Source organism: Podarcis erhardii (genome assembly GCF_964252035.2).
Source record: "Podarcis erhardii genome assembly, chromosome: 1".
NCBI lineage: Eukaryota > Metazoa > Chordata > Lepidosauria > Squamata > Lacertidae > Podarcis > Podarcis erhardii.
In genome coordinates this window covers 42562407-42579225 of record NC_138497.1, presented here as the reverse complement: position 1 = coordinate 42579225, position 16819 = coordinate 42562407, and the positions used below count along the sequence as shown (strand labels likewise).

At 42.2% G+C, this 16819-nt stretch overlaps 2 protein-coding genes and 1 long non-coding RNA gene across 3 annotated transcripts in view; 1 reads left to right on the top strand and 2 right to left on the bottom strand.

The window, feature by feature from the left end:
* Window positions 1-3854: 3854 nt before the first annotated feature.
* LOC309345260 lies at window positions 3855-7212 on the bottom strand. Its single transcript, XR_014158146.1, has 3 exons — window positions 7052-7212; window positions 4807-4882; window positions 3855-4697 (listed from the first exon to the last, which is right to left on the bottom strand). It is a non-coding gene; the product is annotated as an uncharacterized lncRNA (long non-coding RNA).
* A 35-nt stretch (window positions 7213-7247) lies between these two features.
* On the top strand, window positions 7248-10652 carry SRP14 (signal recognition particle 14). The gene is made up of 5 exons (XM_081867277.1): window positions 7248-7404; window positions 7959-8031; window positions 9228-9340; window positions 10038-10070; window positions 10276-10652. Exons 1-5 carry the CDS (start codon window positions 7381-7383, stop codon window positions 10363-10365), a joined length of 333 nt encoding a protein of 110 aa, XP_081723403.1. The 5' UTR covers window positions 7248-7380; the 3' UTR covers window positions 10366-10652.
* A 1358-nt stretch (window positions 10653-12010) lies between these two features.
* The window catches only part of EIF2AK4 (eukaryotic translation initiation factor 2 alpha kinase 4), a 45464-nt gene continuing 40655 nt past the window's right edge, over window positions 12011-16819 (bottom strand). The window contains exons 34-39 of the mRNA XM_081857905.1: window positions 16672-16730; window positions 16079-16176; window positions 13651-13716; window positions 13306-13350; window positions 12807-12925; window positions 12011-12304 (exon numbers count right to left, since the gene is read on the bottom strand). Coding sequence (XP_081714031.1) covers window positions 12247-12304; window positions 12807-12925; window positions 13306-13350; window positions 13651-13716; window positions 16079-16176; window positions 16672-16730 — 445 coding nt within the window. The 3' untranslated portion in view covers window positions 12011-12246. The remainder of the gene's footprint in view (window positions 12305-12806; window positions 12926-13305; window positions 13351-13650; window positions 13717-16078; window positions 16177-16671; window positions 16731-16819) is intronic.

Sequence of the window (16819 nt, the reverse complement as noted above, 5' to 3'; positions counted from 1 at the left end):
ATAAGCAGCTGCATTGTAAAGTAAACATTAAATATATACTTGACTCATTTACGATACTCAAAGGTAGCAGCGTATAAACGGGCCTGGACAAATGCTCTAGTTCTGGCATTGCACAGAAAAATTTTCTTTTTTAAAAAGCTAATTTCAAGTAGGGACATAGGAAGCTTTCTTAAACTGCGTCAAAAACCATTGGTCCATCTAGCTCAGTATTGTCTACACTGGCAGGCAGCTCTTCTCCAGGCAGGAGTCTTTTCTAAACCTGTCTGGAGATGCCAGGGATTGACTGCTGGCACCTTCTGCATGCAAAGCAGTTGTTCTACCGCTGAGCTATAGCTTTCCTCCCATGCATGCATATAGCCTGTTCAAGAAGTCAAGTGTTCCAAAATGATGGAGATCTGTGAGATTGCCTTGCTGACATCTGGAGCTTTCAGGCAAGGCTGGGCTTCCTATTTACTCCACTGTGGGGGCAGCACCAGCATACCCTCCAAATTTTACACATCACTTGGGAAGACAGGCGAACTAATGCCAGTGTACTGGAAGAAGCAAAGATCACCAGTGTTGAAGCAATGATTCTTCAACATCAGCTTCGTTGGACTGGTCATGTTGTGCGGATGCCTGATTATTGTCTTCCAAAGCAACTCCTCTACTCCGAACTTAAAAATGGAAAGCGTAATGCTGGTGGTCAATAAAAGAGGTTTAAAGGCTGTCACAAGGCAAATCTAAAAAAAATGTAGTATAAACACCAACAATTGGGAAACACTTGCCTGCGAGTGTTCCAATTGGAGAACTGCCTTTACCAAAGGTGTCATGGGCTTTGAAGATACTCAAACTCAGGACACAAGGGAGAAACATGCTAAGAGGAAGGCATGCTTGGCAAATCCACACCGTGATCAACTCCTGCCCAGAAACCAATGTCCCCACTGTGGAAGGACGTGTGAATCCAGAATTGGCCTCCACAGTTATTTACGGACTCATAGTTAAAACCGTGTTTATGGAAGACAATCTTACTCTGCTATGAGTAAGCAGAAGAAGAAGAAGAAGGAGACCCTCCAAGTGTCCTGATTTTCCAAGGATAGCCCCAGAATTATGAAAGCCACTCTGGCTTCTGATTTGATCCCAGAATCTCCCTATTTTCCTCGCCAGTGCTGCTGCTACCGAGCTCAGGGAGGAGGAGGAGCTGGCGCTTGTTCTGAGTGAAGGAGCATCCCGTTGCCTCTCCATGGCTGCTGCTGCCAGCCTCCTCCCTTGGGCAGCTCATAGCGGCTGCCGGAGAGCAGGCCCCGCCCCATGTGACGCACTGGCTCCGAGGGGCAGGCATTGGGCAGGGCTGCCCTGGCTGGGAAGAAAGGGGGAACAGAGTACAAGAGTCTTGATTTTTGTTTCTTTTACAAATGCTTTGTGTGTCCATGTCTAATCTTGCCCCTTTCTAAAATTTATTTGTGTGTGCTTTTCTTTTTGTAAATACAATATAGCTGTACCTTGGTTCTCAAAGGAATCTGTTTCGAAAACGTTCAAAAACCAAGGCATGGCTTCTGATTGGCTGCAGGAGCTTCCTGCACTCAATCGGAAGCTGCGTTGGATGTTTGGGTTCCAAAGAAACCGTTCACACTTCTGGGTTTGCAGCGTTTGGGAGCCAAAACGTTCAAGTCGTAAGGTGTTCGACAACCAAGGTACGACAATCCAATCCAATCCGGATTAAGGGGTTTTCTCAGGGCACTGGAGAGAGTGTGTGCTGTGTCCCATTGGTATAGTTGTGCTGGCACTTGCCCTTCTTCTGCTGGGAACTGCTTTGCAAGGGGCAGATGGGGGATTGAGGAGGATCAGTCGGGCAGGAAATGAGAAATGTCCCTATTTTCATGGGAGAAATGTCTGAGGGTATGCGCCATGTGTCCAGTGACGATTTGCATGTGATCTCACTGAAGTGAATGTGGAAGTTTTTGCTGTGCGAGTGAGTCAGATCCTCCCTTGTGTGCAAGGAGCTGCTGGGAGGGAGCAGTGATGTCCTGCCTTAGGGCAGGTTCCTTGACTGGCTCAGCCACAGCGGCTCTTCCAGCCAGACCTTGTTTTCTCCTATAAATATGCTATGAGCAACAAGAAGTTAAAGGAATGTGCAGGCCCATTAGGCAGCATGAAAGGCAGGTTAATAACTGATGGGGGGGGGAAGGAAGAGCATGAAAGTGTTTGGCGCCTTCTTTCCTCCAGATTGTTTCAAAATTACAACCAGCTGTTCTGTACATTTGACACTAACAACAAAACAGTAAGGCATTTCCAAGAGGGGAAGTACCCATCAAATATACAGGGAAACAATATCTATGATTCAATTTGTGGCGGCATGGTGAACGGAGATCGTTTAAGAGGCACCTTTGAGATCTCAGGCAACACAGGTGAAGTCCACAAGAGCTGGGGAAGAGTGAAGACGTTAGTAATTATTAAGGGGAAAAAATGTCAGAAGGACATAAGAAACTGCAAACCACCAAACCTTGATTTCTAGGGTGGGTAAATTAATATAATTAATAGCAACTAGGGCAACAGACTGCACAAATCCACTTTACTTGTGTGAATCTAAAGTTCTGGCCTGGCTTAAATCCCTTCCACAGAACAGCAGCCATTCAGAGGCAACTGTAATCAAGAACGAAAGGAACAAATGGTTTTGAGATGACTGAGCCAGATGCATTGGATGAAGTGACCTGTAGACGACAGGTCTGTGGCATACTGAATTTGTCAGCCTTCTAAAGTGCTACAGGAAGCTTTCGTTGTTTTTGAAATGCAGGTACGATATCAAGGAGGATCAATGGAGATCTGGATCACAGGGAGCCATGATGAACAGGGCAAATAGGGATAATTGATGGCGCCTCCTGTTGGGCTCAAGCCTAAAATGCCTGCAGACAGCAACCAATTGGGGGTCCACAAAGCATTCTGTGGTAGGCAGGCATCAAAATTCACGATGAAACTCTGGTTCAGGACAGGGCCCAATCAAAACAATATGCAGGCATCTGTCTTATTGCACAGGAAGTTAAAGTAAGCAAAGGGAAGTGAGCAGGTTGCAATGTTCATGTTTACATGAACGTATTCATGTTTACAGAGCTTAGAAAGTGTTCTTGGGCATTCCTGGGCGAGGCCATGGAGTTAAAGCCAGCAACCTTGCATGTGACTCACGCTGCCCTCAGCCTGGCCTTTTTCTTCCCTTCTCATGTCACTTTAACCTGATCCCTAATCAGTTTGGAGAGCACCAGGAACATTTGATTTTCTCTGCACCCTCCCAGCTGAATGTTCTCATTACATAATGATGCAACACCGTCTCAGTTTCTGATGGGTGTTCCATAAAACACAATAATGCTTTCTGAAAGGGAGCCAAGAACCAGCAGGACTGTTTGTGATGATGTTGGGGTTCTTTAAGCTGCTTCTTCTTTTTTAAAAAATGAAATGACATTTACAGCCTTTTGTTCCACTTCTTTAGATTCCAATGACTTAATTGTAGGTTACCTAATTCTGTTAAGTAGAAGTGATTCACTCTCTCTGTGGGTCAGGTGATGAAGAAGAGCCTGCGGACATTTTTGGGTGCCTGCTTTGTAAATATTTGAAGATATATGCTCAGCAGTAGCTGGTAAGGCAGTGGTTCTCAACCTTCCTAATGCCGTGACCCTTTAATACAGTTCCTCATGTTGTGGTGACCCCCAACCATAAAATTATTTTCATTGCTACTTCATAACTAATTTTGCTACTGTTATGAATCATAATGTAAATATCTGATATGCAGGATGTATTTTCATTGTTACAAATTGAACATAATTAAAGCATATTGATTAATCACAAAACAATATGTGATTATATATTGTGAAATATTTATTTCTAATTACAAATAAATGAAATTTTGTCTTGAAGCATGGTGTAGCATGGGTAACAGTCTAAATATAACAACAGTAAACTACATTGCTACATTTTGCGACAGTATGCGTAACGATTTTACATTTACCCAGTAATTATAATTCATGAAGTGTCATTTTACCTCCAATACTGCTGCTTTCAACACAGTAGCTGCTCGCTACATGTGTGACTGGTCCGGATAAGTACATTACGGCACCAACCCTGTCACATACACCTGTATTTGTAAGGGGTGTATGTGATGGGGTTGGCACAATGATGCCATCACGCCGGATACTCATATGTGGGCATATCTGCATGTGGGCGGACCCGCCTGGAGACGGATAGAGGAGCGGTGTCTCAGTTCCTAAGACCATCGGAAATATGTGTTTTCCGATGGTCTTACGCAGAGGTTGGCAACCTAAGGCCCATAGGCCGGATACGGCCCATGGCCGGTTCCGTTGATTGTACCAAGAAAAAAGCACACCAAGAACTCAGGCCAATGTGAGTTTCAACAGTGGGAGTGGTCCCTGCTCGCAAATCAATAGTCAATAGTAACAAAAACTAATCCATTCAAAGTATGTATTCTGACAAGGATTACAAATTCAAATAGAGATAACAAACTCAAACACATAAAGATATGTATAACACAATAATTCGTTACAGAATTAGAGATAAGAGTTTATGAGTAGAGATAAGTTTATGTTAGTCCATAGTCAGATTTGACATGGAGGTCTTGTGAAGGTCTTAGTTTCAATCATAGAGCAGAAGTCAGAAGTCAATTATGGATTAGAAACCAGGACAGGGCCCTGTTTCAATGTATTCACCTTCATCAGCTGGAAGTATCAAATATTACATGAAAATATTATTTAAATTCTAAATTATCATAAATTATAAAACAGTCATAAATTATAAAACAGTATTATATAACAGTTGGTTCCTTACCTAATTTTTAAAGGGTCGTGTAAGTTTAAAGACTTTCGGATATCCTGTTATTTTCTACTTTTCTCAGGGATAACAACTGAAAATAATCAATATTAATAATAATTACGGTACATGTGTTGAATCAAATTAAAAACTCTAAGGCAGCAAATAATCATGATTCCTCACTTACATGGGGTAGATCAACGTGTATCTTGAGCTTTTCTGTGCGTTTTCAATTTGGAAGTGAGCCTATCACCTTTTATATGCACTTAAAGGGGTAGATAAGATCCCCAAGATCTTCTTAAAGGCATAGAGTTCTAAAGTTCAGAGGACAGCTGCAGTTTAATTTGAGGTCTTAAAGAAATGATGTATAATCCTGATAGCTATTCAGACCCATAGGGGTCATGGTCTTAAGTAAATGGATGTACCGGGCTTCCTGTTGTAATAACAGTCTATTGATATGTCTCCAATTGAATGGGTCTACTCTAGGCTTCCAGATAATGAAAAATACAAAATCATCTTCCTGCAAGTGCTTCAACTGGAGAACAGCCTTTACCAAAGGAGTCATGGGCTTTGAAGACACTCAAACTCAGGATGAAAGGGGAAGGCAAGTTTGGCAAACCATCACCGTGATCAACTCCCACCCAGAAACATATATCCTCATTGTGGATCCAAAATTGGCCTCCACAGTTCACCTACGGACACATCATTAAGACCGTGCTCATGGAAGACAATCTTACTCGGCTATGAGTAAAGAAGAAGGGTGTGGACCTGTTGTTCATTCTCTGGTAGACCTGGCATCCAGACAATATCTTTCCACGCACTACTAAAACTCTGTTATTTCCCTTGCTCCCTTCATATTTACAAGCCATTAATTAATTGCTTTGCTGCTGCAGTCAACTTCACAGACTTTCCCTGCTGTTAAAGGCACAAGAGCTCTGCCCAGAAAAAGAGTTGGCATTCCTCCTTTAAGACCAGGAGGAGAATGGGTCCCAGACCCCACTTGGAAACTATAATGTACAACAGCTCTTTGCCCAACTTCACACTCACCATGGAAAGAAAATGGACAATGAAGTGATGGTAATAATTAGCACAATGTGGTAGCTCACAAACCAACAGCATCGCTAAGTTAACATTGTCAGAATGGCTGTAGGTAATATTATATTGCAATTCCAGAAGGATTTGTGACACATGGTGTGTCATTGGAAAAGACATTCCATAAAATGTGATCTCAGATAAAAACATCTTTGAATGCTCAAAAATGATGGATGCTTGTCATTTTGCCTCCTGGGTAGTGCTGTATTAAGTATTTTAACATAAGTTAAAGACCAGATATAAATGCTCTTACACATCAGGACAGAGAGGATTAACTTTAGTTATTTTATGCGGTCACAGTGCCTCCTACTGCTTTTGACAGCAAAATGTGAGCAGATTTTGATACAAAGGTCAGTCAGAAAGGAGTTGTTTGAATTCTCATGATGTTTTAGAAAAATTAAAACAGCTTTTGCAAGCCAAGCCCATAGCTGAAAATTTCCTGGACACAGCCGGAATACAACAGTGTCCGGACAAAAATTGCTGAAATGTCCATTATTATTTGTTTTGAACTTTGCCATTCAACAACTTTTGTGTCCGGGTTTTCACTTTTTGAAATCTTAGGCAATTCTAAGATATGCAGTATTTATTTTGTTTGTATACCACCCTATACCCATGGTTCACAACATAACATTAAAATAGAAAAAAACACATAAATAAAAACAATAAATTAAATAAGGCATTCCGCCGAATGTGCAGCCATCAGGTGTAGTTCCACCCCCCCCCCTGTCCATTTCCTTTGACAAGGGGAGGGAATGGCTGGAAAACCTTCCAAGAAAATCTGGCATTTCAAAGGACAGACATTATGCTTCTCATACTGAGTTTTTTGAAACCAAAGGAATGCGCTTGAACGTCAGTCTAATATCCAGAGATGCCTTTGGAGAAGATGCTGCACTTTCTCAGTGCCGGATTTATGTATAAGCTAAACAAGCTATAGCTAAGGGCCCCACTCTCTTGGGGCCCCCAAAAAAATTTAAAGGGAAAAAAGTGGACGTACATTCCCAAAACATAAGATAAAAAACAAATAAAATAAAGCCTACATACAGCAACAGTGGCAAATGGCTTTAGATACCTATTAGGTTCATAAATTACCATATAGCATATATTCAACACAAAAAACAGCGAAAATTTGTTGTTGACAAAGGACAGCTGGACATATAAAGGGCCCCATTACCTTCAGTAGCTTAGGGCCTCATCAAACCTAAATCCGGCCCTCAGCCTCCCTTACCGAGCCTATAATTGACAGGTTCGCGGGTCGCTCCGTTTGAAACCCCTGCTTGCTCCTCCGGAGATAAATCCAGGGGACGGCGGAGCAGTACCGCTTGCAGCCGAGCGGGGGCAGCAGCGAGCCAGATAGTGGGGCGGGGTTTCCCCTCTAGCCGCACCGAGCGCTGCGTCCTCCGTGGCGGCGAGAAGCACTTCCGTTTCCGGGCCGCTCCTTCGCTCCGCGGAATTGTGACGGGGCTCTTGCAGGCGCCGAGCGAGCGAGCAAAGGAGCCGGCGATGGTGCTGCTGGAGAGCGAGCAGGTGCCGCGGCCTCGCGTTTTCCTGGGTCCCGTGGCCCTGGGTCGCTTGAGTTGGGGGCCGGGGGCCGGGTGGGCAGAGCCGGGGCGGGTCCCGTTTTCTGTGCGTGGCCGCCTCATGGGGGGCGGCGTGGCAGTTCCTGAACTTGGCGGTGCCTCCCGTGAGGATTCCGGTGCGGAGATCCTGGCTCGCTTTAATGAACCCCCGAGTTGCGTTACCCTCACTTAGTTAAACCAAGATCCATTCATTTCTCAGGCGTATCGCCCCTGGTTTCTTAAACGAAGACCAGTCAGGATTCCCACCTTTTGGGGGCTGGGGGGTTTTTATTGGGGCGGGGGGAGGGAGGGATTTATCAGCCCTGATAAATGACTGCTTTGTGAAGGTGGGGATAGAGACCCGAAAATGCAGGCATTGCAATCGGATGGCGTCACTGGAAACTGCAATAAGGAAAAAAATAAAACAAGGGTTGTTTCCCAGCTCTTGATTGTGTTAAGAATTCCATAAACGTCATTCATCCGCGATTGTTCTTAATCAGAAAACGGGTTTCTCGTTTGCAGTTTCTGACGGAGCTTACAAGATTGTTTCAAAAATGTAGGAGCACAGGCAGCGTCTATATCACGCTAAAGAAATGTAAGTATTATGTTAATTATTTCAGCAGTTGTGAATGGTGGATATGCCTGTGTATTTGCCCAGTACTTTGTTTTTCAATATCGCCCCTTAAAAAAAGAAAAGTGTCGTGAGCCAGTTTGTACTGCAGTTGTTGGCATAAATGAAGTAATGCTGAAATGGGCATGTATGAGAACTGAAAAATGTGTGGTTAATCAAAGAAAACCCATATCTGTAGCTCTCAGCTTCTTTAATACATGCTTAATTTTTGCTAGATGGAGGAAATTCTAAATGAGGGACTGGAAGGTGCAGAGCAGTGAGTACACTGTCGCATCCTAGGTCCTGCCAACTCCTGTTAACCAAGAAAGATCAGGTCCCTAATGTAGATTCAAAGTCTCCAGTGCGCTAACCAAAACAACCTGTTCTGAGTTTTTGTAGACTGCCCTCCACAGGAAAACTGCCTGCAGAAGTGCCCTGTAGTTTGGGCATCCACTACAGTAGAGCTCCCACCCTAAGCGTTGGTCTCTGCCAGCCAAGGCTAGAAAGAAGCAACCACACTTTTACTCTATAGCCTGCTCCATCCCAGAGTTAGGAGCAGAGAACAGTAGATGGGAGTATAAAATTGATGACATCCTCTTTTAACACAGTAAATATTAAACCTCAGCTCGCAGCTGTTTGCCCCAAAGCCAAGTCAAATAAAATCTTTAAAGGTTTTTAGAAAAAACACACACATTCTGGTCTGAGCAACCTTATTGCGGGCGAAGTACCCAAGAACAAACTACGGGGTTGCTGTGGAGTCGTTGGAAGAATTAATGTGGCAGTAGCGATCTTTTTGAGCAGTCTGTTGCTGCCACTTCTGAGCTGATTCCTATCCTCCACTCCATGCCTGAAAACTAGGCTAGGTTGGCCATACCTTCCCTTATTCCCCAGTGTTTGCTTTTAAGCCAGATATTTGAGCCACTCTTAGTGGGATTGGGGGATGAGATGGACTATTTGTTTGCATCTAACCGTAGCCATTATACACTTTAAAAAGCCACATACACGTTTGTGTCCAATTTAAACAAAGCAACGCTATTGTTTCTCAGCTTCCACATTCAGAATTCTCCTAATCTTCGACACAAACTTCAAAGCTTTAAAAGTACAAACCTGCATTTCAGCATTCTTTCGCCACTATTGGATGTTGTGTATGTATATTTGTTTAATGCTTCTGTTTAATATAGATGATGGTCGGACAAGACCCATCCCACGAAAGGGCCATATTGAGGGCTTTGAACCTGTAGACAACAAATGTCTTCTTAGAGCAACAGATGGGAAGAAAAAGATAAGTACAGTGGTAGGTACTAGGTAGGCTTCACTCAGTTGGGTCCTAACATGACTGAAGATAAATGGAAATTTCTTTTTAGTGTGGGCAAGAAATTACTTGCTAATTGTCGCAAATTAGATTTTGTTTAATCAACCTAATTTTAAGTGTTTAAATGTAGATTCAGTATGTTCATCCTAGAGACTATATGGTTCCACTGTCATAAGGATTAAAGTGAAATTTCTAAAGATCTTAATTCCATTGGCAAGGAGAGTCGCAAAATTAGCAATTGGTAGAGTCTTCTGTTGCTAGGTTACCTGGAAACAAAAGAACAGCAGCAAAACACAATAAATAGGAATGCCATTTGCTTGCAACATTGATTAGTGCAATTCTTTCCAAGGCACTGCATATATAATCATCAAAAAGAGAGAATTTAGCCAATGGCAGTTTAAAATTTGAGACTTGCTTTAAAAAATCATTTGGGAAGTCTTTTTTTAAAACTCCGTAACCTTTCAAGTTGCTACCTGAAGCTCTTTGAGAAGCAATTGTCCCTGTTTCCCCAAAACTCAATTCATGGCATTAAACCACAAAGATGCTCTAACCCTTATTAGACTATATATAATTTGATTTATTCAGCTGAAAGCAGTAGTTACTGAGACTTATTCTTGAAGAAATTGTTGACATTTTATCTTGTAATTTTTAAAATAACATATGACTATTTTTTTTATAGGTGAGTTCAAAGGAAGTCAACAAATTCCAGATGGTAAGTGTATACTGCATTCACTTCCATTTCAGAACATTTTATAGATTAACTTCAAATTACAAAATCAATAAATGAAGTGGGGCACTCTGAGAAAGATGGGCACTTCTAACTACAATATTTTAATTCTGCAAATGAATTGCTACTGTTTGTAATCCTATGGAATTTGAATGCATTCTCTGAAATGTTTTGATTGTTTTGGTTGCAGGCTTATTCAAATTTGCTCAGAGCTAACATGGACGGTTTAAAGAAAAAAGACAAGAAAAGCAAAAATAAGAAAAGCAAAGCAACACAGTGACAATACAGAATGTTTCTACCCCTACAGTGGTTCTGAATTCTAGCATGTAAACAGTTTTTTCTTTATGTTGTTACTTTTGACCTTACTTCTGGTGGATAGCCAGAATCTAGACATCTTAAATTGAAAACACTCTTTGGATTGTGATATGTGGGATAGAACCACAATACATATATTGTAGATGCTGTTGGATTTTGTATCTGCTCTGAGTTGTTGTTGGGTTGGTTGTTGAGGAGAACCCATCTTTTGGGTGAAATAGTACAAAAATAAAGGATTAATATTTGAAATCATCTTATACTGAAACTTTCTGTCTGCATTTAAGACTGATCAAATGAGGCCTAGTGTACAGCAAAAGTTGCAGTAGAAATGGAATTAGATAAAAATTTGCTTTGGTGTTTCTCTTATTAACAGCTTCAATGTTTTTTTATGATTGGAGTTAAGTTGGAGGTCAGTACCTTTGTGAGCCACAAGAATTTGACAAGGAATCGTGCTGCAATCTGTGTTGAAAACTTGACTTTAAATAGTTTATGACTCATGTTCTAAATCACTTTTAGTATGCTTGTGTTTAACATCATTTTTCAGTATTTGTGCTGCAGTGACAGATACTTTTGCATTGACAGATACTCCTGTGCAGCATGGTGCAAGGCAAGTGTTATGTCAGTCAAATTTATTTTGCTGCTTAATTGTGGTGTGGCAAGTAAGATTTAGATTGTGCATTGATGGAATGATCTTCAGGCAGTAATAGTAGAATATTAACTCTGCCCAGTGCTGCTAGCTTCTTAAGAGGAACAATGAATCCAAATTTAAGATGCATCAATGACTTAAGGAATATTAAAACTTTCTTCCTTCAATTAGATAAAACTATTAGCAGGAGCCATTCTTAAGAACATGTACATATTGCAAGAGAGGCCGTACTGAACTATCCTGATTCTAAATTCTTGTATAAAGTACATTCCATTACAAGTCATGGGTTTCTAATTGTGCTTACACATAGGTTGGATGTGTAGAGGAAACATAATAGGAAACCTACATTGTATTTGAGACTGCTGGATTTAAAATGGATGAACTTGGGTCACAGTTGTTAGTATGACTCTTCTCTCAGCAAGCTAGAACTAGATTGCTTAGCAGTCCATATGGTGTCAGTTGGGCAGCTAACCTGCAGTCCCCCAGATGTTGGATTCCAAACCTCATGGGGATACTCTAAATGTTACCTTGTCAGCCCTGATCTATCCCCAATGAATACTCCCATTTACAGTAGCTGATTTTTGCCAACAGAATGAGACAGACAGTGCTTAGAGGACAGGTTCCTTACTGGGCTGTGTAGGAAATTTGTGGGAAAATTGGAATTTGTGGCCTCTGCTGCTTGCTCTCTGTAGTAATTGAGGGCCACTCTCTTCACCCTTCAAGTTCAGGGCCAGCAGTAGTGGCAAGTAGAAAACAATTTAGATCCTAATAAGAGGGAGGGTCTTCTGCCACTATAGATTGCAGCCACGTCTTCGTGATGAATGAGAAGACTCCTTCAGACAAGGAAGGGGGGTTGTTGAGATTCTAGGGCTTGGTGCTATGGATACTAAAACTCTTGTTTAAGTCACTAGTTGAATCTTCCACCCACTGCTTTGCTTGAAACAATGACAGCAATACAGCAAGATACTCAAACAGGACTTTATAAAAAAAGGCTACTGTACAATACATTCTGGAAAGATTTACAGCTTTAAAGGAGGTAAAGGAAGTATGGCACAGGAGCAAAATCCTTAATACTTCAAAAGTTGTCCCAACATAGTCCCTGTAACAAGTGTGCGCAAAACATTTCTTCACATTAGCGTGATTGGAAGCATGTATTGGTTCCAAGTAGTATTCCAGTTCATTCTCTTCGAACATTCAGTACTAAAATATAATTTTGTAATAGTCATCTCTGTAGGTGTAGAGGATAAGCACAGGCACTCTGCAAGAAAGAAAAAGGCAGAAGCTTTAAAGTATTACTCCCAGTCATTTAGAATATTCCATAGCTTGGATAATCCGCTCTTACAAGAGAAAGTAGACACCATAATTTCACTGGCTGACAAACACTTTATTCCTTCAAATACTGACCACAGGGTATTGAATGAATTGTGTTCACATACAGCAGCCACTCTTATGACTTTGTTGGGATATAGACCAATGCTTTAACAAGCCAAGCAACTGTTGTTTGTTGTAAACCAGGATTCCTGGTTCACACAAAACAGTAAGCTGAGATTTTTTTGAAGCCACAAGTAAACTGCAGAAGTCCTCTTTCTGGTCATGTGGCAGGGAGGAATAGGAGAGGACCCTGTGAACTGAATGAGCCTTTATCTGACTACCCCGTCAGTGTGGCATATTGCCTGACCCTTAATGAAATTTGCAAAATGACTTGTAGGTTTCCATATGAGAATTCCACACCATCTAATCATGCTTACAAGTACACTTACCTTTTTTTCATTTTAATATTGTGGATTTCATCGCAAATTAGTTCAATGTATCTTTGTTTCGGCAATCGTGACATCAGCTGTTTGACAGTTGAATAGAAGGTTTGTTCATCTGCATCACACTGAGAAGAGGAAATAGTAATTAACTGGCAAATATTTTATTGTGGAGTAGGAATGGTGTTTAATACGCTGAGCGCCTAATATGTTGGTATGATAGTGTCACTTTGTTGAGAATGTCAGCTTGATTGTTGATATTAGCTCTTCCCGAAGTGTAGTGTATATAAAAGTCCAGGTCTGTTTTGACAGGAAACTTGGAAAGGGGGAGGTTGGGTTGGGGGGACAGTTATACATAACCTTTCTCTAGATGTTTGGCTCTAAGTGGGCATAAATTCTACAGAGGGGAATATTGCTTTCCTTGCTGTACCTGACAAGTGGGAATTTCAAGCCTATTTAAGTTAGCATGGGCTTTCATTAAGAACTAGACAGTCATAGTTTTTTTTACCTCTAATGATAAAAAGTGCATTATAGATTCCTTCGGCAGATCCACCTGCAGGAAAAACAAAAATTAAATCAATGTAAGTTTGGAATATGTATGAAAAGCAAGTTGCATTTGAGTTAATCCACTTTAAACTTCTCAAATCTTTCATCTAAATTTTAAATTCTAAAGACTGCATGGCCTTGGAAATAAAATTAAATTGGAAAGGGGAAATGGGAATAATAACTTGAACACTTTGTTCCTCTGTTTTCCCCTAAATTTATTTACTGCTTTTATATCTCATATTTTTCTCCCAAGGAGCTCAAGGTGGCATACATTTAATCATTTAATTTCCACAACAAAGTTACTTACTGCTAAAATTTCAACTTCACTTTTCTGTTGCAGAGTAGCAATGCAGGTCTGGAGTTTGGTTTGTACCTGGAAATTACATTTGGTTTTAAAGATGCACACACAGACAAAGCTGATGATTCCTTTTCATAACAAAACAAAAACAAGCAATCCTGTTGAACCGTATACAGTCGTACCTCTACTTACGTATCCCTCTGGATACAGAATCTTCGGGTTACAGCCATGGCAAACCCGGAATTTTATACTTCCTGGTTTCACCATGCGCATGCGCAGAAGCGCTCAAATGCGCCACGTGTGTGTGCAGAAGCACGCCTATATTTACGTAATTTTTGGGGTGCGAACAGACCCCTGGAACGAATTAAGTTTGTATCCGGAGGGTCCACTGTACTCTCAAGCCAGGTCTCTCTCACTGAACTGTGCTACATGTTACAATGTTTTCACAGAAGCATCAAAATGAAAATCCACATGTACAGTGGTGCCTCGCAAGACGAAATTAATTCATTCCGCGAGTCTTTTCGTCTTGCGAGTTTTTCGTCTTGCGAAGCACGGTTTCCCATAGGAATGCATTGAAAATCAATCAATGTGTTCCTAAGGAAACCGCCTTCAGTCCAGGTCCGGGGACAGTCTGTCCCCCGACCTCTTCTGAAGGCTGGGGGCGGGGGGAACAAGGGCTTTTCTTCCCACCCCCAGCATTTTTAAAAAAACCCGGGACAGCAGAGGACTTCTCTGCTGTCCTGGGGTTTTTTAAAATGCTGGCGGGCGGCAGCGCTGCCGTCCGGGAAAGCGGAGAAAGCGCTGCGTTTCTCCGCTCTCCCGGGAAGGCAGGCAGCGCTGCGTTTCTCCGCTCTCCCGGGAAGGAAGGCAGGGGGGAGCAAAGACTTTGCTCCCCCCTGCCTGCCTTCCCGGGAGAGCGGAGAAACGCAGCGCTCTCCTTCTTCTGAAGGCCGGTGGGGGGCGAAAGTCTTTGCTCCCCCCCCCCGCCTTCAAAAGCCGTCCGGGAAAGCGGAGAAAGCGCTGCGTTTCTCCGCTCTCCCGGGAAGGCAGGCAGGGGGGAGCAAAGACTTTTGCCCCCCGCCGGCCTTCAGAAGAGGTCCTGGACCTCTTCTGAAGGCCGGTGGGGGACAAAAGTCTTTGCTCCCCCCCGCCGCCTGCCTTCAAAAGCCGTCCGGGATAGCGGGAAGCGCTTCCCTGCTATCCCGGACCGCTTTTAAAATGCTGGCGGTGGGGAGCAAAGCCTTTCGGCCCCCGCCGGCCTTCCTGGACCTCTTCTGAAGGCCGGAGGGGGGGGGAAAGGCTTTGCTCCCCACCGCCAGCATTTAAAAGAGGTCCCCGGAGATTTCCCTATGGGCTTTCTTCTTGCGAAGCAAGCCCATAGGGAAATTCGTCTTGCGAAGCGCCTCAAAAAACGGAAAACCCTTTTGTCTAGCGAGTTTTTCGTCTTGCGAGGCATTCGTCTTGCGGGGTACCACTGTATATCAAACATCCAACAGCCAGGTGTGCAGGGGAGTTTAACTGCATATCCACTTGCATGTCCACCCACACAATGCATTCTACAAATTAGATTGTTTAAAGTGTTCAAAGGACGGTATAAATCCTTAAAATAAAAACGGCTCCCCCTTGTGTGCAAATATTGTTGACTCTGTCCTGAAAAAGCCTTCCAAACAACTCCATTCACTAGGATGGTGAGCGGCAATGTGAATTGCACGCCTCTCATAATCATGGATATTTTGATGCACACATGCCTCTCTATTTATTCTTCAAACAATATAAAAGCAAAGAAGATTCAACCGACTTGAGTTGTCAGTATTGCTTCTTGATCACATTCACTAGTTGGAAATAATGTGCAGCACCTTGCTGGCAGCCTGTTTTGCAACAGAATAACCCTGAACAATCCAAGATGGAGTTCAGTATGCTCAAGCTGGCTGAAATGATGAAGCTTAAGGGCTATGTATTAGTTTGAAGCTAGGCATTTTAAGACAACTAGCAGCCTGGCAGGCAAGGTTTCATGTGGCAAGTTTCAGCCATGTGCACTTGCGTTCCACGCAGATGGTCTTGGGTTTAATCCCTGGCATCTGCAGGCAGGGCTGGGAAATGTTCATGTCTGAAGCTGGAGAGTCGCTGCTAGTAAACGTAGACGAGAGATGGGGAACCTCTGCCCCTTTAGATGTTGCTGTACTCCAGCTCCTCTCAGCCCCACAGAGCATGGTCGATTGTCAAGAATTATGGGAACCGGAGTCTTAACAACTTTTGGAAGTCATATCCTGGTGTAAGCAGTACTGAGCCTGATTAACTTGTGATGGTCTGATTTGGTGCAAGATAGCTTCCTATCTTCCTTTCTGTGTCCCTGACACATATGCCATTTGTGGTGAGACCTCACTGCTATGGAAACATTGGGATGTAGCTACTAAAAGGAGAGCTGCATTCATGATACCTGAACTTCATAGCGCCGCCTGGCACTTGCAGACAACTTCTCTGATGGTACAATGCAGACATTTGGTACCACTACAGTTCCATGAGGCTCAGACAAACCTAAGATGATTCAAAATATTTAGTTAGAAACACCTCTTACACATGCACACTTAAAAGAGACAAAAAAGCTATATAACAAGTCTTCATGTATTATGTCCTTGAAAGCACTTTTAATGCTAGCCTGCACTGAACTATTGTAGTTTCTTGCAAAGCTGAATACACACATAAACAACTGGGTTACACTATTAGATAAGACTTCGCATCTGCTCTTCAGCAAGAGGTCCCAGGGTGGTTACAACAATTTATATATACAATATTATAATCAGTGGAAAAAAATTGCAGTTGAAAGAGCAGGGTAGGTCCTGAAATATATATAATTTAGGTGCCAAAGAACTGCATTTTCCACGGAAGAACTTGCTAAAATATAAAACTAGTTATGTTCAATATACAATTAATGTGCAGCATCTGCTGTAATGTACATGATCTGTGCAATGAACACTACTAAATTAATATATAGTCTAACCGTTAGTATATACCTATGTATAAAGTACATACCTGAAGTATTAGAAAATGATCCTTTTAGATTTGGTGCTGGCAGATTATCAGAAATTTCCCTAAAACAAAAAGAGCAAACAGGTTGCTCAAAACATTTGCTATTATGAACTGCTTTATTCAACATTACATAAAAGTAAGACGCTTTGAA